The following is a 25,146-nucleotide window of genomic DNA, read 5'->3' on the forward strand; positions in this document are numbered from 1 at the left end:
TATTCCAGTCAGATGAACCATTTGTGAACAAGATCCATTTATTCCACGATACACGGCCACAGTGTTAACAATGACTCCGCCACAGCGGTCAAAAACTTGTATGACCTTCCGGGTTCAACACCTGTCAACTACCTGTCACCTCTTGGTTCGTATACTGGGGCCAACAGCCCCATCTAGTGACCAAAAACTGAAAATACACATCACCATGACGTAGTCCCGTCATCATGACGTCACGTTGCGTCAGTCCCAGCAGCATCTTGACTTCCGCGTTTCTCTCCAAAGTAGCTTTACGGCTAACAGCGTTTCCAGATGATAGAAATGGTTTCATTAATGGTCTCGTTGCTCTGGACTCTGTGGATCAGCTCTGTCTCTGCTGAAGGTGAGTTTTTAATCCGCCTTCATTCTAACTAACGATTCTCTGATCTGGTAATCCAGAGTCAAAAGATGATCTGGAAACTCCTGGATGATCAGCGATGAGTTTCATAGTTCGCAGAGCAGCTGGACGAACACAGTGTAGCGAAAACGTATAACTATAATGATGCAGTATGTATAATAAATACAGTTATTTATTGATATTTACAAACAAAGAGGTTAAACTGGTTGTGACTTTAAGCCGCTATCTGAGCTCTGACTTCCTGGTAAATGGGAGGCGGAGCTACTGGTAAAATAGCAACTGGGTTGTTCCAAATTTAAACAAAATAAATGTAACTTTCACCAAACCATCTATAATTCTATTAATTATTAAATTATTATTAATAATTAAAGGTTATAAAACCTTTAATTAAAGCTAGAGACGATGTGGAGCGCAGCACGGTTCAACAGCTGAACTAGCAGAAAGTTCAGATCAGTTTCTAAGTCAGTAGATCCTCATCAGATCCACACCGGGCCGGGCTCACGAACCTGACCGATCCATTCATAAAACACTGGTTCTGATCCGCTGTTACAGATCAACTGGTATCCAGACCAACTGGCTGAAATCTATGTGCATCGCAGATGTTTGTAAAGAATAGGTGGCTGTGTAGATGCCTGTTTAAAATGAACAAAACCCAAAGCTGTTCTAAATACGACTTAAAGATTATATTAATGTTGCCACAGATTAAAATGTGATCTTTTAAAAGTCCAGATCATCTGAAGTACTAAAATCTGTTCTGATTGACAGACGGGTGACTAAAGTCCACCATCTTGTTTCCATGGAGCTCAGTAGGAACTGATGTCTGATTGGTCAGAAGCTGCTGCCATATGATTTATAGATACAGAAATAAACTCAGACAAAAATGTTTCTCTTCCTCTAGTGAAGTTAAATTTTTTTTATCTTCAGGAGAGAAAAAGACTTTTGAGTTTCATTCCTCTAATTATGTACAGTATATCCGTATACTTAGACTTAGAGACTTAGACTGACTTTATTGTCATTTTCATGCACAGGGTGAATACAGAACGAAATTTCGTTGCATTCGGCTCAGGACAGTGTTTTGAGCTTTCAATGTTGTGAGGTTACTCCAGAATAAAATAAAATACAGTATAAAATATGAATATAAATATAAATATAAAATATAAAGTGCAGGACTGACAGTAAAATAGAAGTTATTTAGCTCTGTACATGTGCAAGGTATAAAGTGGAGACCAGATTTTAAGTGCAGTCCAGTTAAGAGTTCAGCAGTCTGATGGCAAGTGGGAAAAAGCTGTTTCAGAACCTGGTGGACCTGCACCGGATGCTGCAGAACCTCTTTCCAGAGGGCAGCAGGGAGAACAGTCCATGCTGAGGGTGTGAGGGGTCACTGATGATGTTTCGGCCTCGGGACACGCAGCGCTGGGATGAAATGTCCTGAATGGAGGGAAGGGGGGCCCCGATGATCCTCTCTGCTGTCCGCACCACTCTCCTCACGTTCTTCCAGTCGGAGGCGCTGCAGCCTCCACACCACACAGAGAGGCAGCTGGTCAGAATGCTTTCTATGGTGCTTCTGTAGAACGTCTTGAGGATGGGCGGGGGCAGGTGTGCTCTTCTCATCCTCCGCAGGAAATACAAGCGTTTCTGTGCCCTCTTGACCAGAGACGTGGTGTTCACAGTCCAGGTGAGGTCGTTAGTGATGTGCACCCCCAGGAATTTGGTGCTGCTGACCACCTCCACAGCCGAGCTGTTGATGAGCAGTGGAGCGTGGCTGGGCCGGTTCTTCCTGAAGTCGACGATCATCTCCTTCGTCTTGTCAACGTTCAGGATCAGGCTGTTGTCTCTGCACCAGTCCACCAGCTGCTCCACCTCCTCTCTGTAGTCCAGGTCGTTGTCGTCTCTGATGAGGCCCACCACCGTTGTGTCGTCCGCGAACTTCACGATGTGGTTGGTGGCGAACCTGGGGATGCAGTCGTGTGTCATCAGAGTGAACAGCAGAGGGTTCAGGACGCAGCCCTGAGGGGAGCCTGTGCTGAGGGTGATGACATCGGAGGTGTGTTGTCCGATCCGGACTGACTGAGGTCTGTCGGTGAGGAAGTCTAGCAGCCAGTTGCGCAGGGGGGTGCTGAAGCCCAGGTGTCCCAGTTTTCCTGCCAGATGCTGTGGGATGATTGTGTTGAACGCTGAGCTGAAGTCCAGGAACAACATCCGCACATGAGTGTTCTTCTCCTCCAGGTGAGCCAGGCTCAGGTGTAGGGTGGAGGAGATGGCGTCCTCAGTGGAGCGGTTTCGGCGGTAGGCAAACTGGAACGGGTCGAATGTGGGGGGGAGTCTGGAGACGATGTGTTCTTTTACCAGCCTTTCAAAGCACTTCATCATGATGGGAGTCAGTGCCACAGGCCGGTAATCGTTGAAAGAGGTGACTTGAGGTTTCTTTGGCACCGGAATGATGGAGGCAGTTTTGAGACAGGCTGGCACTGTGGCTTGGTCCAGTGAGGTGTTAAAAATGTCTGTTAGGACACCAGCCAGCTGACCTGCGCATTCCCTGAACACCCGCCCAGGTATGTTGTCGGGGCCTGGGGCCTTCCGTGGGTTGACTCTTTTCAGAGTCTTCAACACATCGGCTGTGTCCAGGCAGAGTGCCTCCTCTTTCTGGTGGGGAACAGTTTTCTTTGCCGGAGTACTGTTCAGTGCCTCGAACCTCCCAAAGAAGTTATTGAGTCCATTGAGAAAGTCAGCATCAACTTCACCCACTGGGGGGGAGGATGGATTGTAGTCTGTGATCGCCTTTATGCCTTGCCACATACTCCTGGTGTTGCTGGTGTCGTGGAAGAACACCTGTATTTTCTGACTGTGGGTTCGCTTTGCTAACCTGATAGCACGATTCAAGTTGGCTCTCGATGTCCTCAGTGCCTCCTTGTCGCCAGACTTGAAGGCTGAGTTCCGTGCTTTTAGCATTTCCCGTACCTCCTTAGTCATCCATGGTTTTTGGTTGGCCTGGGCGATAATGTTCTTAGTGATGCTGACGTCCTCTGTGCACTTGTTGATGTAGGCTGACACAGTCATGGCGTACTCATCGATGTTGATCTGGTCGTTGTAAGTGGCTGCTGCCTTGAACATCTCCCAGTCAGAGCACTCAAAACAGTCCTGAAGTGCCTCCATGGCCCCCCCAGTCCACACCCTCACCTGCTTCACTGTAGGTTTTGTTCTGATCAGCAGGGGCTTGTATGCAGGAATTAGCATAACAGATAGGTGGTCTGAAGAGCCAAGGTGGGGGCGGGGGGCTGCTCTGAATGCTTCTTTGATGTTGGTGTAGGCCAGGTCTAGAGTATTTCCTCCCCTGGTTGGAAAATCCACATACTGGTTGAAGTGAGGGAGAACAGTCTTCATGTTGGCCTGGTTAAAATCCCCAGCAATGATGAAAACGCCCTCTGTGTGTGAGGATTGCAACTCACTGATGGTCCGGTAGAGAACACTCATAGCCTCTTTAGTGTTAGCACTGGGGGGCACATACACGGCAGTGATGCTAACCACAGTAAACTCCCTGGGCAGGTAGAATGGTCTGCAGTTAACAGTCAGAAGCTCAATGTCCAGGGAGCAGTAACTGGCGACAGTCATGGCATTTTTACACCAGTTGTTGTTGATGTAAATACACAGCCCCCCCTCCTCGGGTTTTACCGCTGAGAGCGCTGCTCCTGTCTGCGCGGAATGTAGCGAACACCTCCAGGCTAACAACGTTGTCCGGTATGGTCGAGTTGAGCCATGTCTCCGTCAGAATGAGAGCGCAGCAGTTCCTCAACTCTCTCTTTGAAGACAGTTCTAGTTGCAGATGGTCTATTTTGTTGTCCAGAGAGCGAACGTTGGAGAGGAAGATGGACGGAAGCGGCGATCTGTGGGGGTTAGCGTTTAGCTTAGCTGTTAGTCCACTTCGACAGCCGCGCTTCCGCTGCCGGTCGCACCGCCTTCGCTTTCTCCTCCTCCGGCTAGTGCTGCTAGGCGAGTCCGCTGCGCTGCGGGCCGCTGGGTCTTGCTTCCGTAGGACTCCGAGATCACGTAAACACTCCAGAGTAGTCGTATTTATGAGTCCGAAATCACTTGATGATCGTAATTCCAGCAGACGCTGGCGATCATATGCTAACTTACTGAGTGGATGCAAAGTTTGTAGCGTTTTAGGCGGCGCATTTTGATCAAATACTCGCAAGCTGTCGAGAGCCCATGCAGCCGCAGCCATTTTGGACGCCGCCATCTTGGGACAGTACAGACCAAAAGTTTGGACACACCTTTTAATTCAATGAGTTTCCTTTATTTTCATGACTATTGACATTGTAGATTCACACTGAAGGCATCAAAACTATGAATAACACATGTGGAAATATGCACTAAACAGAAATGTGTAACACAACTAAAATACCCCTTATATTCTAGTTTCTTCAAAGTAGCAACCTTTTGCTGTGATTACTGCTTTGCACACACTCTGCATTTTCTTGATGAGCTTCAACAGGTAGTCACCTGAAATGGTTTTCACTTCATAGGTCAACCTGCCCTGTCAGGTTAATAAGTGGGATTTATTGCCTTATAAATAGTCATGAAAATAAAGAAAACCCATTGAATTAGAAGGTGTCCAAACTTTTGGTTTGCTCTGTTCCCGTACCAAGCTGTAATACAGTTGGTGAGGATTCTCTCAATGGCGCAGCGGTAGAAGTTCGTGAGGATCTCTGAGGACAGGTGGTTCTTCCTCAGGGTCCTGATGAAGAAGAGGCGCTGATGCGCCTTCTTAATGATAATGGCCACCCATGGGGGGGAATTTGCAGACAATTCTTGAGCATCACCTTCCTGCCAGTATACCAGGGCTCTTGCATTCGCTGCCCAATAATAATGCTGAAAACAGGGTAATCCCAATCCTCCCATCTCTGTTGGTTTATGTAAGTGAGTTTTTGATATTCTATGGGCTTTAAAGCCCCAAACAAAAGGCAGGATTATTGAGTGTAATTATTTTTAAAAAGCCTTTGTTAAAAAAATAGGCAGACCCTGAAAAAGATATAAAAATTTAGGTAAGGACACCATTTTAATCTATGTAACTTTTTTGAACAGGAATAATCTGATGGGGATGAAAAGTTATCAAAAAGTAAAAATGTTTCTAAGGTTTTACTGAGTTTAGTCTGAACTGACTCGTTTGCTCTTCTCTCTTTAGAATCACACAGACTGAACTGTTTGATTAAATATTACTTATTGATTGATGATAGAAAATTATTGAGGACCAGTAGTTTGATAGTTTACATGTTTCTCACAGACAATCCTATTCCAGTGATCCATATATTCCTGACAGAATGACCCTGACCTCTGGTCTGTGTTTGGTGCTGGAAGACCTTTGACCTCTCAGTCTGACCTTTGTAACATATTCCTCCTGCTCAGCTCTGACCAGAGCCACCAGTTAAACATTCTGGTTCTAGATTAACCAGCTCAGTGTCTCATGGAGATAATGAATAACCTTAAACAGCCGTTTGCTGTTTGCCTTTCATTTACTGAGGACGTTTGTTCACACAGGAATTCATTCAACGTGTCCCAACAGCTGCTTTAGAGCCAGAAACTATCTGAGGAACCGTCAGGAAGAGGAAACTTACAGCCAAGGTGACTGTGACCTCTACCTGTCTGAGGGCAAAGGTCACAGTCGCCCTGGCAAAGATGAATCCCATCAGACCTGGACCTGGTGGTTTCACAGCCAGAGTCATTAGATCATGTAGATTTGAACAGCAGTTTCTGCTCAATAATTTAAGAGTCTTTTAATTAATGATTTTCATTCTAAACTTTTGGACAGTTTCAGATACAATCCCAGACCCTGAGAGGCCAAAGTGATCGTTCCTCTGATCTGCAGCCTGTAGCTGCATAGAAACACAGCAGAGCTGCAGTAGATGCTTTACTAACATGATGAATTCAGTCAGTTTGCAGCAGCCCAGCAGCTATCAGGTTATTATTTATTGATTTGAGCTTTTAACTGCATGCAAAATCACATATTGATCAAAAGGCTCTGCAACATTAATACTCATATCAACATCATCTGCTGGATTCAGAAGATTTTAACAGATGAACCACAGAGAATAGACCAGGGGTGGGCAGTCCTGGTCCTGGAGGTCCGGTGTCCTGCAGCTCTTAGACATCTCTCTGGTCCAACACACTTTAATCCAACAGCTGAATCTCCTCCTGGTGCCGTCAGGTTCTCCAGGTTCTGCTGATGACCTCATTATTTGACTCAGGTGTGTTGAAGTAGAGACACATTTAAAAGTTGCAGGAAACTTTTAGGCCCTCCAGGCCTGGAGTTGTTCACTCCTGGAATAGAATAAAGGAGAAGCAGAAATGAGATGCAGATTATAATTTCACATGCAGATTATAATCTCTGACTGTATATAACATGGTGACTATAGGACTTATGCAGCCAGTGACTCCATAAAATAATCTGCTTATGTGAATCATATTGATAATCTCACTGATGGTGATTTATTCATGAAAATAAGCCTAAAATACTAATAATTAATGCTCTTAATATGTTGTTATTTCTGCAAATGGATGGTTTTTTATTCTCTAATTAATAATTAATAGGTAAATTAGTTGAAAATTATTTCAGTTACTGATTAATCGTGACTAATCTAATTAACTGTTTCATTCAGCTGAAACTGATTTTATGCTAGAACAGCTTGCCATACTCAGTGCTCTATAGCTGATGGCTTGTGTTATCAGTTTTTGTCCACAAGGGGGCGCCACAGGACTGTGTTAGATCCCCATCTATTTATAAAATACATAATCAATCTTTGTCTAAATGTGTCATAATCAGTTTTATGCTGATAATTCAGACATTTAAATCTTTTTATCAACTTTTGTAAAAAAATCTCTGATTCTGTCCTGGACTCATTAATCTGCAGATGAAGCAAAGCTGGTGTTTTCCAGGTAAAGGAAGTTTTTCCAAACGATTCCCTCAGTGACAGACAGATTCTGAGGTAATGAAGCAGAAACATTTCTGACTCCACTGAGTTTTTCTCTGATCTGACCAGTCAGAGGAAAATTCATTTCTATAACTTTCTACAGGGATTCAGGAAGGAGATGAAATCTTTCCACAGGCTGAACATCACAGCCTCCATCTTCAGTCAACTCAGTTCAGTTAGAGGCTTAAAACATTTAGGTAACCAGAGATCAGTACAGAACCAAAACCAGTCAAACCATGACAGAAGTAATTACAAAACATAATAACTAGCAATAAAGCAGAAATAAAACACACTATGAAGATTGAATGGACTCAAATAAAAGCAGAAACAATGAATTGACTCAGACTGTGTCAAAAACCACTGAGAGCAAAATGTGTTTTAGTGAAACTTAAAAACAGCAAGAGATGAATTTTCAGATTAATAATCAGCTGTTCCATAATTCTGGACAAGTCTGATCTCCTCTGAGCTTCAGTCAGCAGCAGGTCCACTGATCGAAGGTCAAAGGTCAATTTAAGACTGAAGCAGGTCAGAAAGATATAAAATTCATGAACTCAATTTAGGACAGAATAAAAACAGATTTTATTCTCCCTCAGTAGAGAGTTTATGTATCAGCAGCAAATGAAAATATGTATGGAATAAAAAAAACACAAATCATCTGTCAAAAACATGGAACATATCATTGACCTCTGACCTCTGCTGATTTCTCTCCTGCAGGTCATGTAGAGGTCAGAGGTGAACCTGGACAGTCCATCACTCTGCCCTGTAGTTCTGCTGCCAGTTCATCTGTTATCGCCGTTCAGTGGAGAAGAACCGATCTGGGCTCAGAGTACGTTCTTCTGTTCAGAGACGGTCAGTTTGATGTAGGGAACCAGAACCCGTCTTATCAGAACCGGGTGGATCTGGTGGACCAACAGATGAAGGATGGAAACGTGTCTTTGGTTCTGAAGAACCTGACGACTAACGATACGGGACTATATCAGTGCCAAGTCCAGAATGAAGGAAGCCTTGATACTGAACTCATCAGAACCATCAGACTGGAGGTTCTTAGTCCAGGTGAGAATTTGTTTCTGGATCAGAACCAGCAGCTTCCTGGTTCTGGATGTTAAATCTGATCCAATCGGCTCATTGACTTGATTTGTGTTGTTTTTTCTGCAGAGAAGAAAAATGGAGGAACCAGCGATGGATCCATCGGACTGATAGTTGGTCTGATCTTATTGATCTTATTGGCTGCTGTTGTTGTTGTTGTTTTATTTCTGATCTATAAAAAACAATCTGCTTGTTTCAGGAAGAAAAGCTCAGATCCTCCAGCTGATCTGTAGATTTACTATAAATGCCTTTAATCTGTGGACATGGCTTACATCAGATTATTGCTGCTGTGGATGTTTCATCTGTCAAATATGAGTTGATTTTCTCTTGCTGACAGATAAACCTGCAGTCATAAATCATGACTTGATTATTATAAAATAGTTTTGTACAATGACTTCTGGACTAAAACTCAAAGGTGACATTTTATTTTTAGGCTGTGTTCCCACCAGTACAATGTCGTCCACTTTGAATCTTTAAAAGCTACACAATTATTATAACTACTTAATAAAAGAAGCTCAACCAGAAGCTAACTGAAGTTTTATTATTGCATGGATTGAGCTTCTCTTTGTATTTATTAAAAGATCAAATTTATACTAATCTTATATATTCTAGTGTTTTATTGACATCTATCCAAATCATTTCCTGAATCAAATTCATCTCAATTAAGTAAAAATTTCAAGTGACAATCAAACGATGGCAGGTTGGTCCGTCCTGCTGATGGAGGAGAAGGAAACTAATTATACCAGATATATCAGAGGATGGAGGTCAGTCAGTTTCTGCTGTGAAAAGTAGCTTCAGTAAATACTAGGCCTGTCGCGATAAACGATAAATCGATTAATCGTACGATAAATTAAAACTATCGACGTCATTTTAATTATCGGCATTATCGTCTCTTCCGGCCTTTTTCTCTTTCTGTTAATGACACTGAATGAAAAAAGGCTCAACTCCGGTGCTCTCCACTGACCTCTGACCTCATTTCCTTAGTGTAAAGCCCAGCGCAGAGACACGATCTTAGAGCTGTCGGCTGATTGTCGGCTCATTTTCAAAACCTGACAGATCACACATTAGCCGACAGAAATCCTAGGTATAACGGTTCGATCGGTTCGTTCCTGCCGTGTGGTGTCCAACAATGGGCACAAAATAATGGCTACAAGTTCAATGAACTAATTTTAAAACCAGGCATTAATCAATGCTTTACTACAATTTACCTGCAGTGCATGTGGCTAGTGTCAGAGTAAAGTCCTGACTGAATGAAAATCATTAGAACCTGTTTATGTCACGTTAACGAAGAACAGCTGAAAAGTTACCGGGTTTATCAACTGCGGTAGTAATTTAGCTCCAACTCCTCCTCTGGTCATTTCTATATTCTTTGCATGTTGAATAAACATTAATGTTGTTTCCACATATCATCTCCGATGTCCGCTGGACTTCGGGTTGCTCCGTGTCAGCTGTTTGGGATTCCCCTCCGTAATTTCCCCTCAGAAAGCAGGAAGGGAATCCAGCTTTCTGATTGGCTGCCTGTCACATTCAACAGGCTGCGTTAAAGCTCCCAGTCGGGGAAAAAACCTGATTTAGATCGGAGCGGCAACGACGATCTACCGTAACACACCACACAATCTTAGAAAGACCAACTTTCTAAGATTGTCATAAGGGGAAAAATAGCAGCAAAAATCCTGTAGTGTGAACTATTGCATCAGGTAGTCGATGTGCCCATCTTCTCTATTTAAATCTAATTATTACTGAAGGGCAACATAATATACAGACTTCATAATCTGCAGTCTTTTGGTTGAATGCAGTATTTATTTCCACTTTGGCTTTATGTTGTTTAGTTTTTATCAAGTACATTTTTTGTTAATGGAGACTGAGAATCCATTTTATTTTTGGTTGTTTTATTTATTTTGTTTATCAGCTCCAGTGTTAAATATTCTTTTGAAAATAAAGTGTATCTATCTTTGGCAGGAAATCGCATGCATTATTACATCATTTCCATTAAATCAGTGTAAAAAGGTCTTCAAACAATATTATCGTTTATCACAATAATTTTTTGAGACAATTAATCGCTCAGCAAAATTTGTTATCGTGACAGGCCTAGTAAATATGTAATTTTTATTTTTTAATAAAACTTGCAGACTGCAGCTTTAACCGTCATGACATTGCTGTCTTCATGGACCCATTGACACATTTTACAAACTATAATTCAGTTTTTTATAGTGTTGTTGGCTCTGACTTGTATTCAGGTGCAACTTGCATGTTTTCTGCTCATGCTGCACTTTTTCACAGATGCAATTATAGGATGACTAATAATGTAAAACTACAGAAAAATCAGTTCAACATTTAATAAAGTTTTGTTTCTTCTTGCTTCTTCTTCATTATATTTATGTTTATTAAAAGTAAAGCAGTTTTCAGACCTCATTTTTTTCTATTATGTTTAAAATGTTTATTGTTCTGCATCAACTGGTGTTTTATTTGGTTACATGGAAAATGAGTGTAAATAACTAATAATGCAGCTAAGCTTGTTTACATAGTTTTTTTGTTTCGTAGAGTTTTGTTCTGCTCTTATCTTCCCACCAGACTCATAATTAATGAAACTGTTATTGAACAGATTCATGTTAATCAGAACAAACATGACAGATTCACCATTTCAGTATTATTGATGTTTGACTGAAGGAGACGTTGAAGTGAATATCTAAACAAAATAAAACTGATTTATCCAAACCAGCTGATCTGTTGTGGATTATTTGTAAACACTAAATGGACCCAAATCCCCCTCCAGAACCGAGGGTCTGCAGCTGTTCCTCCTCATCACTTGGTGCAGAAAGAGGCACCAGGTGAAGGAGTTTAAAAGGTCGGTTTTATGAACTTTCAATCAAAAGTTAGGATGTTGTTCCTTAATTGCCTTAATTTTTTTCATGCATGTTTGAGGAATCCTTTAATCTCCATGGCAACACCATGTTAATGGAGAGGCGTAGCTCTGGATCACATGGTGCTGGTAGTGATTGTAGGATCACCTGTTGCTCACCTGGTGACTTTAGTGATGGGGAAGTCTACTTTTTGCTGACCACTTTAACTTTGAATGATTTTCGTCTGATCACTGTTTAAACCTGCAGATCCGTTTTTATGCTGCTTTGGGACACGGATGTCTGTTATTCACTGATAATATTGAAGATATTGATGCAAATAAAACAATCTTAACTGCAGCTTGGATTTATGTTTTAGGATTAGAACCTCAGTCCGAGTAGAGCTGCTGCTCCTCCATGCAGAGAGCAGCCTGTTCAGGTTGGTCAGACATCTGTTGAGGATGGACACCTCCCTGGTGAGGCCTCCTCCTCACGTCTGGACACTGGGAGGAGACTGAGAGGAAAAACCAGGACACACTGGAGGGACGATGTTCCTCTGCTGGCCTGGGAACGCCTCGGGATTCCCTGGAGGAGCTGGAACATATTTACTGGGAGCAGTGATGGTTATAGCTGATGGGAGGAGGGATCTCCTATAATGCTCCTTAGTGCATTTAGGATGCAGCAGTCTGTCACTGAAGAAGCTCTGCTTAACACACTCATCTTAAACATGTGACCGTTTGGATAAAAACAAAGAGCTTGATAACACAATTTATTTACATTGAATCCATGAAAAATGGTAAGTATTTCAACGTGGTGAGGATTTGGACTGTAGTGATGGTCGGTCACAAACCTGCTCTTTGAAGTAAACGACTGGATCTGCTGAGGTCATCAGAACACCGACTGAGAGCCGTTCTTCATTACAAAGGAGGGAAACAAACACAGCAGAGCAGGGAGGCAGAGTGACAGGGAGAGATCTCCACACTGGTTTCCTCTTTGGCTGCTCAGCTTTCACTCTTTCAGTGACTCCTGAATCTCTTGTTTTGATTCGCATTGCAGCCTTGTGACCAATCATATGTGAGGATATGGGATCTGATAGGTATTTTTCCTTTGGAACCTACATAAAAGAAAGAACCACAGACAACGTATATGAATCTCATGTCAAGCTTTTGCAAAAGGAGAAGTCTCTGCCAACTGCTCCTCCGAACCGTTCACAGAGCGATCTGATCTGCTTCCACATGAGCTCCTGTTTTTATTGTCAAAGAAAAACAGGCAAGGGGGCAGTCAGGAAAATCAACAGAGGTCGTAAAGCTTCTAACCCAAACATCTAACAACCCAGTTCCAGATGTGATATCTGATCAAAGGTCTGAGCCCGGTTCAAATCTCGGTCAGTACTGTCAACAAAACAAAATACGACTGTTCACAGGTAGTTACTAAATTAGGAGGTGTTCTTGCAAAAGGATTTAAGGTCTGAGAAACTCAGTGTTAACTATTTCTCGTAAAGTTGAACAGACAGTAGTGACCTCCATACACACATAAGGAAGAGAACACTTTAAACAGAAAATCACAATGATCTATAGGCTGAATGTGAACTAAAGTAAGAATAAAATGATAATACCAAAAAATCTCTAACAGGATCATATGTGAAAACAAAGAGGAGACAGACAGACAGTCTAGAGAGAGGAGGAGACTGCATAGCAAAAACCCATAATTATAATTGACAACATCTGACTGAAAATTATTATACAAGAGTATTACATAATAATAAATTATTATGCTTCTCAACCAAATAACTTATTCACATGTAACTTGTAATGTCAGGATGTCTTAGCTATTTCATTATGTACAACTTAGTAAAACTTTAGTTATTTTAGGTTGTTTGTTGATAAGTGGAGGTAACAATAATACATCAATTATTGATGTACATTTTCTGTTATCCTAAATGTTTTTTATGTCCTCTGCACTCTGAGGGTTTGGGGTCAGGAGACACTGAGAGTTTATCACTGTAGTGTTTCAGTAGATCAGGCTGAATGCTTTGACTCTTATTGTCCATTAGTGTCCAGCAGCAGTAATGCGTCCATTAGTGCTACGGCTGAGTGAGACGGTTTACTGCAGTCAGTCTCATCCTGAAACTTTGTCACCTTTAATGTTTCTATCTCTGGTCCCCATAACAGGAAGGAAATGTGATGGTGAGAAAACTTTGACCAAATGTTGTGGAGACTTTATGTCATCTTGTTTATAGATCATTTTTATTAGAAATGTCCTCATGTATAGTTATGGTTCAACAATGGAAGCATTAATAAGACTGTTTTTCTGAATGATTATTATAAAGTGGGTTTACAATTAAACTTTTTGCTACAGAGAGAAATTAAATATCTGAGAGGAATCTTGATGCAACCTGCTCAGGTCTAAACCTCAGTGTCTAGGAGACAGAGATGATGGAAGGAGCCACATGTTCACATGTTCACATGTTCACATGTTCTCCATCATGTTGGTTTTTATCACAACCTTTGTGTAGGAAGTGATGAACCTTTAGAAATGAGACCCACAACTGATTGGATTGTAACATGGAAACAACACAGAAAAGGCCTCAGCCAGGATTTTAACCATCCATCCATTTTCTAACAGGAGCTGCTGCCTGTCTCCACCCTGGACGGGTCACCAGTGTGTCGCAGGGCAGCACAGAGACAGACAGGACACACAACCATAAACACACACACAACCACACACACACACATACCCACGCACACACACACACACCTAGGGAGAATTTAGAGAGACCAATTAACCTGACAGTCATGTTTCTGGACTGTGGGAAGAAACCAGAGAACCAGAGAGAACCCAGCATGTACAGAGAGAACATGCAGACTCCGTGCAGAAAGACCCCGGGAATTGAACTCAGAACCTTCTTGCTGCAACAGAGCACACTAATGCAGCAACTACACTGTGCAGGCCTCAGGAGTTTAATATGGAATATATTTAATTGAATTTGTTTGGGATTTTTGTGAACAAGACAATTATGATCACTTTGATTGGAACAGGTGATCTGTTGCCATGGCGACTGATGATAGACCAATAACTATCAGCAATGCATCATGAAGAGAGAGAGCAGCAGAGCTGCGTTAAGGAAGAGGGCGGTCTCTCTTTACTCTGAGTCTCCAGTCAGACACGAAAAACGTCAAACGAAGGAGAGAAACCATGAAGGAAACACAGCAGAGTCTGCTGCTCTGTAAGTTCATATCTGCTGATTTAAGTATTGATACTGTCTGATTATTGATGATGATGATGATGGTGTAGGATGAAGGAGAAACAAGTTAGACTGAACTGAGATCAGCAGGTTTACAATTTACTTTGAATTACAAGATTAAAAATAATCCTAATATGTGAACTAAAGACCTGAAGAGATTAGAAAATGATTAAAGCTGGAATGTTTGATAGATGAAGGTCTGCTTCTAGATCACAGATATCAGTTCTATGTCACAGCTCTGAACGTGGAATAAAACCAGTTTAATGTCTGTTTTCTGTAGGTCTGAGTTTCCTGTTGGGCTGCAGAATAAACCGAGGTTAGTAAAGTTTATACTTATTATTATCTCCAAGTAGGAAATGATAAAGTCTGCTGAGGGTTTCCTTAGAGAAAGATTAGAAAGCAGAAGAAATACATTTGCTGTTCATGGAGACATTTTAATACTTTGGCAAAGAAATGTTTTAATTCTGAATCAATATGTTTATTTCCAGTCCTCCCAGTTCGTCTGACTGTGAATCCCAGCAGATCTCAGTTCTTTAGAGGAGAATCAGTGACTCTGATCTGTGAGGATGAAAACAGATCTGATGGATGGACTGTGAGGAGAAACACGACCTTAGAGACCAGGAAGCGATGTGGAGATGGATGGGGGAAATTAAATGGTTCTACCTGCAACATCAGCAGCTTCTACAAACATGAAACTGGTCTGTACTGGTGTGAGTCCATGTCTGGATCCTCCAGCAGCAGCAGCAGCATCCAGCTCTCTGTCTCTGGTAAGATCAGACTGTGGAGTTAGTGTTGCTGAAGCTGTGTGGAAATGGATGAAATGCTGTAGTTTGTCTCTGTGTTGAGGTGGATCAGTGATCCTGCAGAGTCCTGTCCTCCCTGTGATGGAGGGAGATGACGTCACTCTGAGCTGCAGAGCAAGGAATCCAACCCACAACCTCCCAGCTGCTTTCTATAAAGATGGCTCCTTCATTGGTGATGGATCATCAGGTCACATGACCCTCCTCCATGTTTCCAGCTCTGATGAAGGCCTCTATAAATGTAATGTCAAAGGTCATGGAGAGTCTCCATCCAGGAGGATCTCTGTCAAAGGTCAGAGGTCAGGAGGCCTGAAAATATTGTTAAACTTTGGTTTTCAAAATAAATTGTTTGGCAATTATTTAACAAATTATTCTATTTTAGAAAAACCAACAACCACTTCTTGTCCTCCACCTACTCCATCACCTCCATCATCATCATCCTCTCCACCTTCCTCCCAGTCTGGTCTCTACATTTCTCTATCATGTGTGATTGTTGTGATTTTCCTGCTGGTTCTGGTGTTACTGGTTCTACTGGTGAAGAGACGTCGTCACAAAACAAAAGGTGAAATACAAACATCTTGATTTATAAAAGCAGGTTTCTCTATAGTGGTGTGAATGTTTAACCTGCACTACTGATTTTTTAAAATGTGTTTTTAATAAATAAAATGAAATCAGATATTTCAGCACAAAACTATTTCCTCATAAAACTGAACTGCCTCCTGAAGCAGTGAATTGTGGGTAATCTCTGTTTCTTCCAGCTGATAACGGAGACGACGTCACATACAGCGACATCCAGATAACTCAGCTACATCAGCAGAGACCCAAAGGTGAGGATGATGATGATGATGATGATGTTTGAAAACATCCAAATGAAACATTCGTCTTCATGTTGATCCTTATTAATCCTGATCTTATAACTTCCTCCATGTTGCTGTTTTATTCAGTCAGTTTGCTGGTAGATCTGCAGACCCTGAATGAATCAGGTGATCCGTTGCCATGGTGACTGTCAGTAGGAATGAATCAGGTGATCCATTGCCATGGTGACTGTCAGTAGGAATGAATCAGGTGATCTGTTGCCATGGTGACTGTCAGTAGGAATGAATCAGGTGATCTGTTGCCATGGTGACCGTCAGTAGGAATGAATCAGGTGATCTGTTGCTGTGGTGACTGTCAGTAGGACCAGAACCAGCCTGCTATGTTGGACCGTCTCTGCCTGCAGTCTGTGGTTGTTCTGCTGAACAGACTAGCAGCTCTGTGGTCGTCCAGCTTCCTGTTTCTGATCGAAACGTTTCCTGTCAAACAAAACCTGAACATTATGAGCTGGGCCCCATCAGGACCCAAAAACAGGAGGAAGAACTTAAATATCTTTTGAAACTACACAGAAACGTATGAATATTTAATAAAAGAAGCTCAACCAGAAGCTAAACAGTTTTATTAATGCATGGAATGATTTTATTTTTGTTACATTTATTTAAAAGATAAAAGTTGTGCTGTGTTTATATAATTAGTTTAATTTCCTGAATTGGATTTCATCTCAGTTATTTATCAATTATCAGTCAAACATGGTGGCAGGTTGGTTCATTGTCTGGAGGGGGAAACGTACCAACCTGTTCCAGATACATCAGAGTATCTAGGTCAGTCATTTTGGCTACAATGAGAAATAAATCCTGTTCATCTTTCAGCATCAGTTCCTCCAGGACTCCATCTCCCTCAGTAGTTCTGAGTCCGTTCCCTCCGGTTCTGTTCAGTCTGCTTTAATCCGTCCTCCAGTTCTTTTGGTCAGGTGTGAACAAGTAATCTACAAATAAATCAAACTCTAAAACCGTCTAAAACCTCGCTCTGCGTTCAGTTGAAGTGAGTATATGAACACCAAGCGGACCGGAGACCGCTCCAGAAGAAGGAAGTGGACTATAACGCAGGGCATTCTGGGTAAATACAATCCAAACTAACATGCTAGCCTAGCGATAGCTGGAGAAAAGGCTCATGGGTTTTAGCCAAAGACTAAAGAGAAATCCTCCACCTGCATGCCACTCTATTGTTTTTACATTACATGAAGAAAGACGTTGTGTCGTTTCCTTCAGTGGTTGTTGGTGCAGCGCCCCCACAGGCCAGGAGGGGAACAGGTTGGTTTGACTCAGAACCACAGCAGCAGGAGGTGGAGCAGATGATGGAGTTCTGGGTCCAGTAGAACCGGGTCGACCGGACCATCACTATCCTTAAACATGAACCGATATCGATCAATATCTTGTGTTTCCTCCATTAAAGCTGCTTCTTCTCTCTTGGACTCAGAGTTGATGGAGTTTGGCTGGTTGTCTAGAATCTCCTCCATGGTGACATCATGAGCTGGTGGATGATGGAGACGTTTCATTTCTCCACCTTCTGTGTGAGAAATGAAAGGCTGCAGATGATTGATGGAGTTTAGATGTGAAGAGGAGCTTCACCAGTTCAGTTTCCCTCAGAGCCGTTAGCATCGATCATCGTTAGCATCGATCATCGTTAGCATCGATCATCGTTAGCATCGATCATCGTTAGCATCGATTATCGTTAGCATCGATCATCGTTAGCATCTATCATCGTTAGCATCTATCATCGTTAGCATCGATCATCGTTAGCATCTATCATCATTAGCATCGATCATCGTTAGCATCGATTATCGTTAGCATCTATCATCTATCATCGTTAGCATCGATCATCACTGAGATGTTTATGCTTGTTATGTTGAATAGCAACAAAACTGTTGTTGTTCAGCAGGGTTGCTGGACCACACTGTCATGTGGTTCAGTTTCTGAACATCATTCTCTGCTTCATGGTTCCCTCAGTGAACTAGTTCACAGCCAACAACACTCATCATGACTCTGCCACCACCGTGCTTCACTCTACCTGATTACTGCCACTCTCTTCACTCCGTCTGAACTGAAGTTTATTTTGTCCTCATATTCAGCAAACAGTTGATTTGTTCAGATGAAACTTTGTTCTGGTCATGCAGATCAGCTTGATGAAGGACTGACTGCCTGTCCCTTACTCCATGTTTAGCGCCACCTACAGGCCTGGAGGAGTAAAAATAGTCTGATTGTACCTGTAGATGTAGATTTTAATAATCTTATGCTGCTTATCTTTCAAACAGCAGCTCAGTTTAACTGTTAAAATGAGAGAAAACACATTTATCTGCCTTCTTCAAGTAACTTTTATGTCTGATAGGTTTATTTTAATTCCTAACTAGCAAAGATTCAACCAGAGGCATAATTGTCTTTTCTGCAGAAAAGAGGGAAGGTCCGAGACACGGAAAGCCGCTGTAAAACACTGTCTGGGATCAACTCTGCCCGATCTTTGTCTGCATTTGGCTTTATTAGAAAATACAAGGAAGGAGGTTGGGCTTTTTCACAGTCACACAAAGAATTTGACCAATGACCTTTTTCTACAGGGTGTTCTGGAACCTTCTGTGGACATGCCCTTAAAAGAGCATGTGGCTGACCACAACTAATCAGTTACATATGGAGCTGATAACACAGGAATGTGCAAACTTCTCTAGCCTCCAGGCAAACATCCTAAAAATGGTTAATAGTATTTCACAGAAGAAAAAGAGTCAAGTAAACATCAAACAAAATAATAATATGAAAACATAACCTTTCAAATAAACTCACAAGTAAATGAACTTAGATAATTATTCTAACAATGTCTATCATCATTTACCCCAGTAAGATGCAGGCAGTATATGAATAGAGTTATTGATAATCAGAGGATCTGTAACGCTCTCGGTGTGTTTGTGCTTCACCCTTTGTTCCAGTTAATGGTGTCTCTGCGTGTGAAAGCTGCCCTGCGTTTCCTCTGGAGGTGTTGGTGGTTTCTGCAGGGTGGTCTGCAGACCTGCATGTCACTGAGTCGAAGTTTACAGAGCGTCTCTTTGATCTGTGGTGCAACGTGTCGACTTGGATTGATTTAGCTGTGAGACTGTGTGGTCTCAGTGTTTCCCACCTGCTAGTTTTACAGTTATTTAAGTTCATAACAGACAAAACAAAGAGTTAATGTCTGCATGAATGATATTAAAGCATTTATCTGACAGCAGCGCTGCAGTATATTGACCTCATGTCATATTTATATATTTACAGAGAGTCCTTCATCTGCCATCTACTCAGACGTGAGAACAGACGGGATCAGTTATGGAGAAATCAACATCAGAACCAACAGAACCAGAGGTAGAACTGCTGCTGATTAATGTCTGAAATAATCTATAAAGTTTGGATTTACAAGATAATGAGAAATATGTCTAAACTTTATATTAATATTTGGATTCTACAGTTTTCTAATTATGAAATATTAACATTCAGTAAACATTAATGCTCAGAGGTAAAATGCTACCTCAGAGGTTCTTGAGACTTTGCTGTTCCAGAAAAGATCTTGACGTGATCTAGTGACCTCTGACCCCACTGAGGTTCCCTTAGTCCAATGTTGGGCATTGCTAACTAAAACATTAGCTTTTACTTCCACTAACACTAGATTGCTGCACCAACATGATATTTAATGGCAGCTAATGCTCTAAATTCAACCATATTGATAATCTTCATGTGTTACTAACACAGTATAGCGCCCCCTACTGAATCAAACATTGCACACCTTCCTGAATGATTCTTTGGAGCAGACCTTTCACTCATGGTTTCAGTTTTATAGTAGTTGAGTTTGCTAACCGTTGCTAAGTTAGCCTAGCTGGTCATAGGAAGGCTTTGGCCAGAAAGCACTGAGGACATCAAGGCTCTGATTGATGAACAAACTCAGTAGAACCGAACCAGCTCTGTGATCCTCTGGGTTTCTGGTTTCAAACAGCAGATCTGAACTTGGTAACTAAACTCAGAGTCTAGTTAGCTCTGAAGCCTGAACATGAGGACAGAAGAAGCTCTCATCAATGGATGCAGATAATATGATCAACTTGCCCATCTCTGTTTTAGTTGCTACTTATAACAACTCACATCAACACCATATCAGAGCAGGAAGAGGAAGACCTGGGGGTTTCCAGACTCCTGTTCTCTGTTGATGGCTTTACTGAGGCGGAGGAGGTTGCTAGTCATCTTGGTGGGACGCTCATCAATGCAGTGTGCTGTGTGTGTTTCATGGATGGGTTGAGTCGGGTTGCTGGTGTTGGGCCGGTGGTTGGGCCGGGCTCTGCATGCCCTGCTCTGGTTGCCTGCATGTTGGTGCTGCTGGTTGCAGTGTGTACTGAAGGGGCTCCAGCCCTTTCTGGATGTGGGGCCACTGACGTTTTGGTTGGTTTGGTGCACTGGCAGCGTGTTGTACGGTAGCAGAGGCGATGTGGGGGCCGTCTGCCCTGGGTGCCATCCTGGTCTTGGGTCGGGAAACTCGTTCTGTAGTTTGGTGGGGTCTGTTCTGTTGTGTTTGTAAGGTGGGGTAGGGTGGTGTCACACAGGGCATCTTGTCTCCATGTGGTTCCAGGGCAGGATGCACTGGGCCTGCTGGGGGGGAGGCTGAGTGTGGAGCTGAGTGTGGAGTCGCTGATGGGCTTTCTGAGGCCAGAGCTGTATCTCTCTCTCTCTCAGTGCTGGTTGTTCTGGACTTCTCGTCTCTCTGGGAAGGTTCTCCACTGGTCCCTGTGGTTCCATGTGAAGAACGGTTCTGGCCTTACAAATGGGTTTTCATCCTTCCAGGCTGATGTCACTGACTTTATTCTGCTCTTCCTTGTTCAGTGGAAATAAATATTATAACTGGATATTTGAGATCATTTGGTCGGCTTCATGTCATCAAACAGGTTATTTTTAAATGATCTTTTGATTTTACAGGTCAGGCAGGACTAAGATGGAGACATGGCTGGTTAAACTGAATCTTCAGAATATAGTTACTAACAGTTCAATTGTGTTTTAATAAGAGGAATAATTAATTTTTCCATGTACATTTGATAAATGATTTTAAAGTTTTCATAAATCTGTTTTTAGTTTTATTTTAACCAGAGTTTATTTTCTTCCAGATGTTCGACTAGATACCAACATCATCTACTCTGCACTGAGGTAGTCCACCAGTCTGACCTCTGACCTCCAGCTTCACCTCTTTATTTCACATTTAGTTGTTTTATTGCTTTGGCCCAACATCATCTGACTTTAACATCGTTTCTGTCTGGATGTTTAATCAAATGTTTCTTTCACACAGTTCGTTCTGCAGTGAACTATTAAAGTTTTCATTTGGTCTCGGCTGTTTCTACGTCGTTGATCGTTCTGGTTTCTGTGGCTTCAGAGCCGATAGATTAGAAATGTTTTCCTGTTTGCTCATCTCTGATCTGTACAAACAACCAATAAACCACAGAGTGAAAAAGGCCTCAGTGGAAACTTTCAGAAAACAACCAGAGTGTGTGAGTGTCTGTGGGGGTTAGGAGGCGTGTGTGTGGTTGTGTGTGTGTGTGTGTGGTTGTGTGTGTGTTTATGGTTGTGTGTCCTGTCTGTCTCTGTGCTGCCCTGCGACACACTGGTGACCCGTCCAGGGTGGAGACAGGCAGCAGCTCCTGTTAGAAAATGGATGGATGGTTAAAATCCTGGCTGAGGCCTTTTCTGTGTTGTTTCCATGTTACAATCCAATCAGTTGTGGGTCTCATTTCTAAAGGTTCATCACTTCCTACACAAAGGTTGTGATAAAAACCAACATGATGGAGAACATGTGAACATGTGAACATGTGAACATGTGGCTCCTTCCATCATCTCTGTCTCCTAGACACTGAGGTTTAGACCTGAGCAGGTTGCATCAAGATTCCTCTCAGATATTTAATTTCTCTCTGTAGCAAAAAGTTTAATTGTAAACCCACTTTATAATAATCATTCAGAAAAACAGTCTTATTAATGCTTCCATTGTTGAACCATAACTATACATGAGGACATTTCTAATAAAAATGATCTATAAACAAGATGACATAAAGTCTCCACAACATTTGGTCAAAGTTTTCTCACCATCACATTTCCTTCCTGTTATGGGGACCAGAGATAGAAACATTAAAGGTGACAAAGTTTCAGGATGAGACTGACTGCAGTAAACCGTCTCACTCAGCCGTAGCACTAATGGACGCATTACTGCTGCTGGACACTAATGGACAATAAGAGTCAAAGCATTCAGCCTGATCTACTGAAACACTACAGTGATAAACTCTCAGTGTCTCCTGACCCCAAACCCTCAGAGTGCAGAGGACATAAAAAACATTTAGGATAACAGAAAATGTACATCAATAATTGATGTATTATTGTTACCTCCACTTATCAACAAACAACCTAAAATAACTAAAGTTTTACTAAGTTGTACATAATGAAATAGCTAAGACATCCTGACATTACAAGTTACATGTGAATAAGTTATTTGGTTGAGAAGCATAATAATTTATTATTATGTAATACTCTTGTATAATAATTTTCAGTCAGATGTTGTCAATTATAATTATGGGTTTTTGCTATGCAGTCTCCTCCTCTCTCTAGACTGTCTGTCTGTCTCCTCTTTGTTTTCACATATGATCCTGTTAGAGATTTTTTGGTATTATCATTTTATTATTACTTTAGTTCACATTCAGCCTATAGATCATTGTGATTTTCTGTTTAAAGTGTTCTCTTCCTTATGTGTGTATGGAGGTCACTACTGTCTGTTCAACTTTACGAGAAATAGTTAACACTGAGTTTCTCAGACCTTAAATCCTTTTGCAAGAACACCTCCTAATTTAGTAACTACCTGTGAACAGTCGTATTTTGTTTTGTTGACAGTACTGACCGAGATTTGAACCGGGCTCAGACCTTTGATCAGATATCACATCTGGAACTGGGTTGTTAGATGTTTGGGTTAGAAGCTTTACGACCTCTGTTGATTTTCCTGACTGCCCCCTTGCCTGTTTTTCTTTGACAATAAAAACAGGAGCTCATGTGGAAGCAGATCAGATCGCTCTGTGAACGGTTCGGAGGAGCAGTTGGCAGAGACTTCTCCTTTTGCAAAAGCTTGACATGAGATTCATATACGTTGTCTGTGGTTCTTTCTTTTATGTAGGTTCCAAAGGAAAAATACCTATCAGATCCCATATCCTCACATATGATTGGTCACAAGGCTGCAATGCGAATCAAAACAAGAGATTCAGGAGTCACTGAAAGAGTGAAAGCTGAGCAGCCAAAGAGGAAACCAGTGTGGAGATCTCTCCCTGTCACTCTGCCTCCCTGCTCTGCTGTGTTTGTTTCCCTCCTTTGTAATGAAGAACGGCTCTCAGTCGGTGTTCTGATGACCTCAGCAGATCCAGTCGTTTACTTCAAAGAGCAGGTTTGTGACCGACCATCACTACAGTCCAAATCCTCACCACGTTGAAATACTTACCATTTTTCATGGATTCAATGTAAATAAATTGTGTTATCAAGCTCTTTGTTTTTATCCAAACGGTCACATGTTTAAGATGAGTGTGTTAAGCAGAGCTTCTTCAGTGACAGACTGCTGCATCCTAAATGCACTAAGGAGCATTATAGGAGATCCCTCCTCCCATCAGCTATAACCATCACTGCTCCCAGTAAATATGTTCCAGCTCCTCCAGGGAATCCCGAGGCGTTCCCAGGCCAGCAGAGGAACATCGTCCCTCCAGTGTGTCCTGGTTTTTCCTCTCAGTCTCCTCCCAGTGTCCAGACGTGAGGAGGAGGCCTCACCAGGGAGGTGTCCATCCTCAACAGATGTCTGACCAACCTGAACAGGCTGCTCTCTGCATGGAGGAGCAGCAGCTCTACTCGGACTGAGGTTCTAATCCTAAAACATAAATCCAAGCTGCAGTTAAGATTGTTTTATTTGCATCAATATCTTCAATATTATCAGTGAATAACAGACATCCGTGTCCCAAAGCAGCATAAAAACGGATCTGCAGGTTTAAACAGTGATCAGACGAAAATCATTCAAAGTTAAAGTGGTCAGCAAAAAGTAGACTTCCCCATCACTAAAGTCACCAGGTGAGCAACAGGTGATCCTACAATCACTACCAGCACCATGTGATCCAGAGCTACGCCTCTCCATTAACATGGTGTTGCCATGGAGATTAAAGGATTCCTCAAACATGCATGAAAAAAATTAAGGCAATTAAGGAACAACATCCTAACTTTTGATTGAAAGTTCATAAAACCGACCTTTTAAACTCCTTCACCTGGTGCCTCTTTCTGCACCAAGTGATGAGGAGGAACAGCTGCAGACCCTCGGTTCTGGAGGGGGATTTGGGTCCATTTAGTGTTTACAAATAATCCACAACAGATCAGCTGGTTTGGATAAATCAGTTTTATTTTGTTTAGATATTCACTTCAACGTCTCCTTCAGTCAAACATCAATAATACTGAAATGGTGAATCTGTCATGTTTGTTCTGATTAACATGAATCTGTTCATTAACAGTTTCATTAATTATGAGTCTGGTGGGAAGATAAGAGCAGAACAAAACTCTACGAAACAAAAAAACTATGTAAACAAGCTTAGCTGCATTATTAGTTATTTACACTCATTTTCCATGTAACCAAATAAAACACCAGTTGATGCAGAACAATAAACATTTTAAACATAATAGAAAAAAATGAGGTCTGAAAACTGCTTTACTTTTAATAAACATAAATATAATGAAGAAGAAGCAAGAAGAAACAAAACTTTATTAAATGTTGAACTGATTTTTCTGTAGTTTTACATTATTAGTCATCCTATAATTGCATCTGTGAAAAAGTGCAGCATGAGCAGAAAACATGCAAGTTGCACCTGAATACAAGTCAGAGCCAACAACACTATAAAAAACTGAATTATAGTTTGTAAAATGTGTCAATGGGTCCATGAAGACAGCAATGTCATGACGGT

At 41.8% G+C, this 25,146-nt stretch overlaps 2 protein-coding genes across 4 annotated transcripts; both read left to right on the forward strand.

The window, feature by feature from the left end:
• Nucleotides 1-201: 201 nt before the first annotated feature.
• Nucleotides 202-14,434, forward strand: LOC114157654 (butyrophilin-like protein 8). Of its 3 annotated transcripts, none has more exons than XM_028038798.1 (4): nucleotides 202-379; nucleotides 8,074-8,412; nucleotides 8,515-8,558; nucleotides 14,321-14,434. In XM_028038798.1, the coding sequence occupies exons 1-4, from the start codon at nucleotides 310-312 to the stop codon at nucleotides 14,342-14,344; spliced, it is 477 nt and encodes a 158-aa protein (XP_027894599.1). In that variant the 5' UTR covers nucleotides 202-309; the 3' UTR covers nucleotides 14,345-14,434. The 3 variants fall into 3 exon arrangements, with proteins under 3 accessions (XP_027894599.1, XP_027894598.1, XP_027894597.1); XM_028038797.1 differs by having other exon boundaries at nucleotides 8,515-8,562; nucleotides 14,321-14,431; XM_028038796.1 differs by lacking the exon at nucleotides 14,321-14,434 and having other exon boundaries at nucleotides 207-379; nucleotides 8,515-9,187.
• LOC114157630 (high affinity immunoglobulin gamma Fc receptor I-like) lies at nucleotides 14,392-21,641 on the forward strand. Its single transcript, XM_028038752.1, has 8 exons — nucleotides 14,392-14,508; nucleotides 14,807-14,842; nucleotides 15,015-15,293; nucleotides 15,373-15,618; nucleotides 15,709-15,888; nucleotides 16,085-16,153; nucleotides 19,433-19,519; nucleotides 21,298-21,641. The coding sequence occupies exons 1-8, from the start codon at nucleotides 14,478-14,480 to the stop codon at nucleotides 21,339-21,341; spliced, it is 972 nt and encodes a 323-aa protein (XP_027894553.1). The 5' UTR covers nucleotides 14,392-14,477; the 3' UTR covers nucleotides 21,342-21,641.
• Nucleotides 21,642-25,146: the final 3,505 nt, after the last annotated feature.

This window comes from Xiphophorus couchianus, chromosome 14 (assembly GCF_001444195.1).
Source record: "Xiphophorus couchianus chromosome 14, X_couchianus-1.0, whole genome shotgun sequence".
NCBI classification, from domain to species: Eukaryota; Metazoa; Chordata; class Actinopteri; order Cyprinodontiformes; family Poeciliidae; genus Xiphophorus; species Xiphophorus couchianus.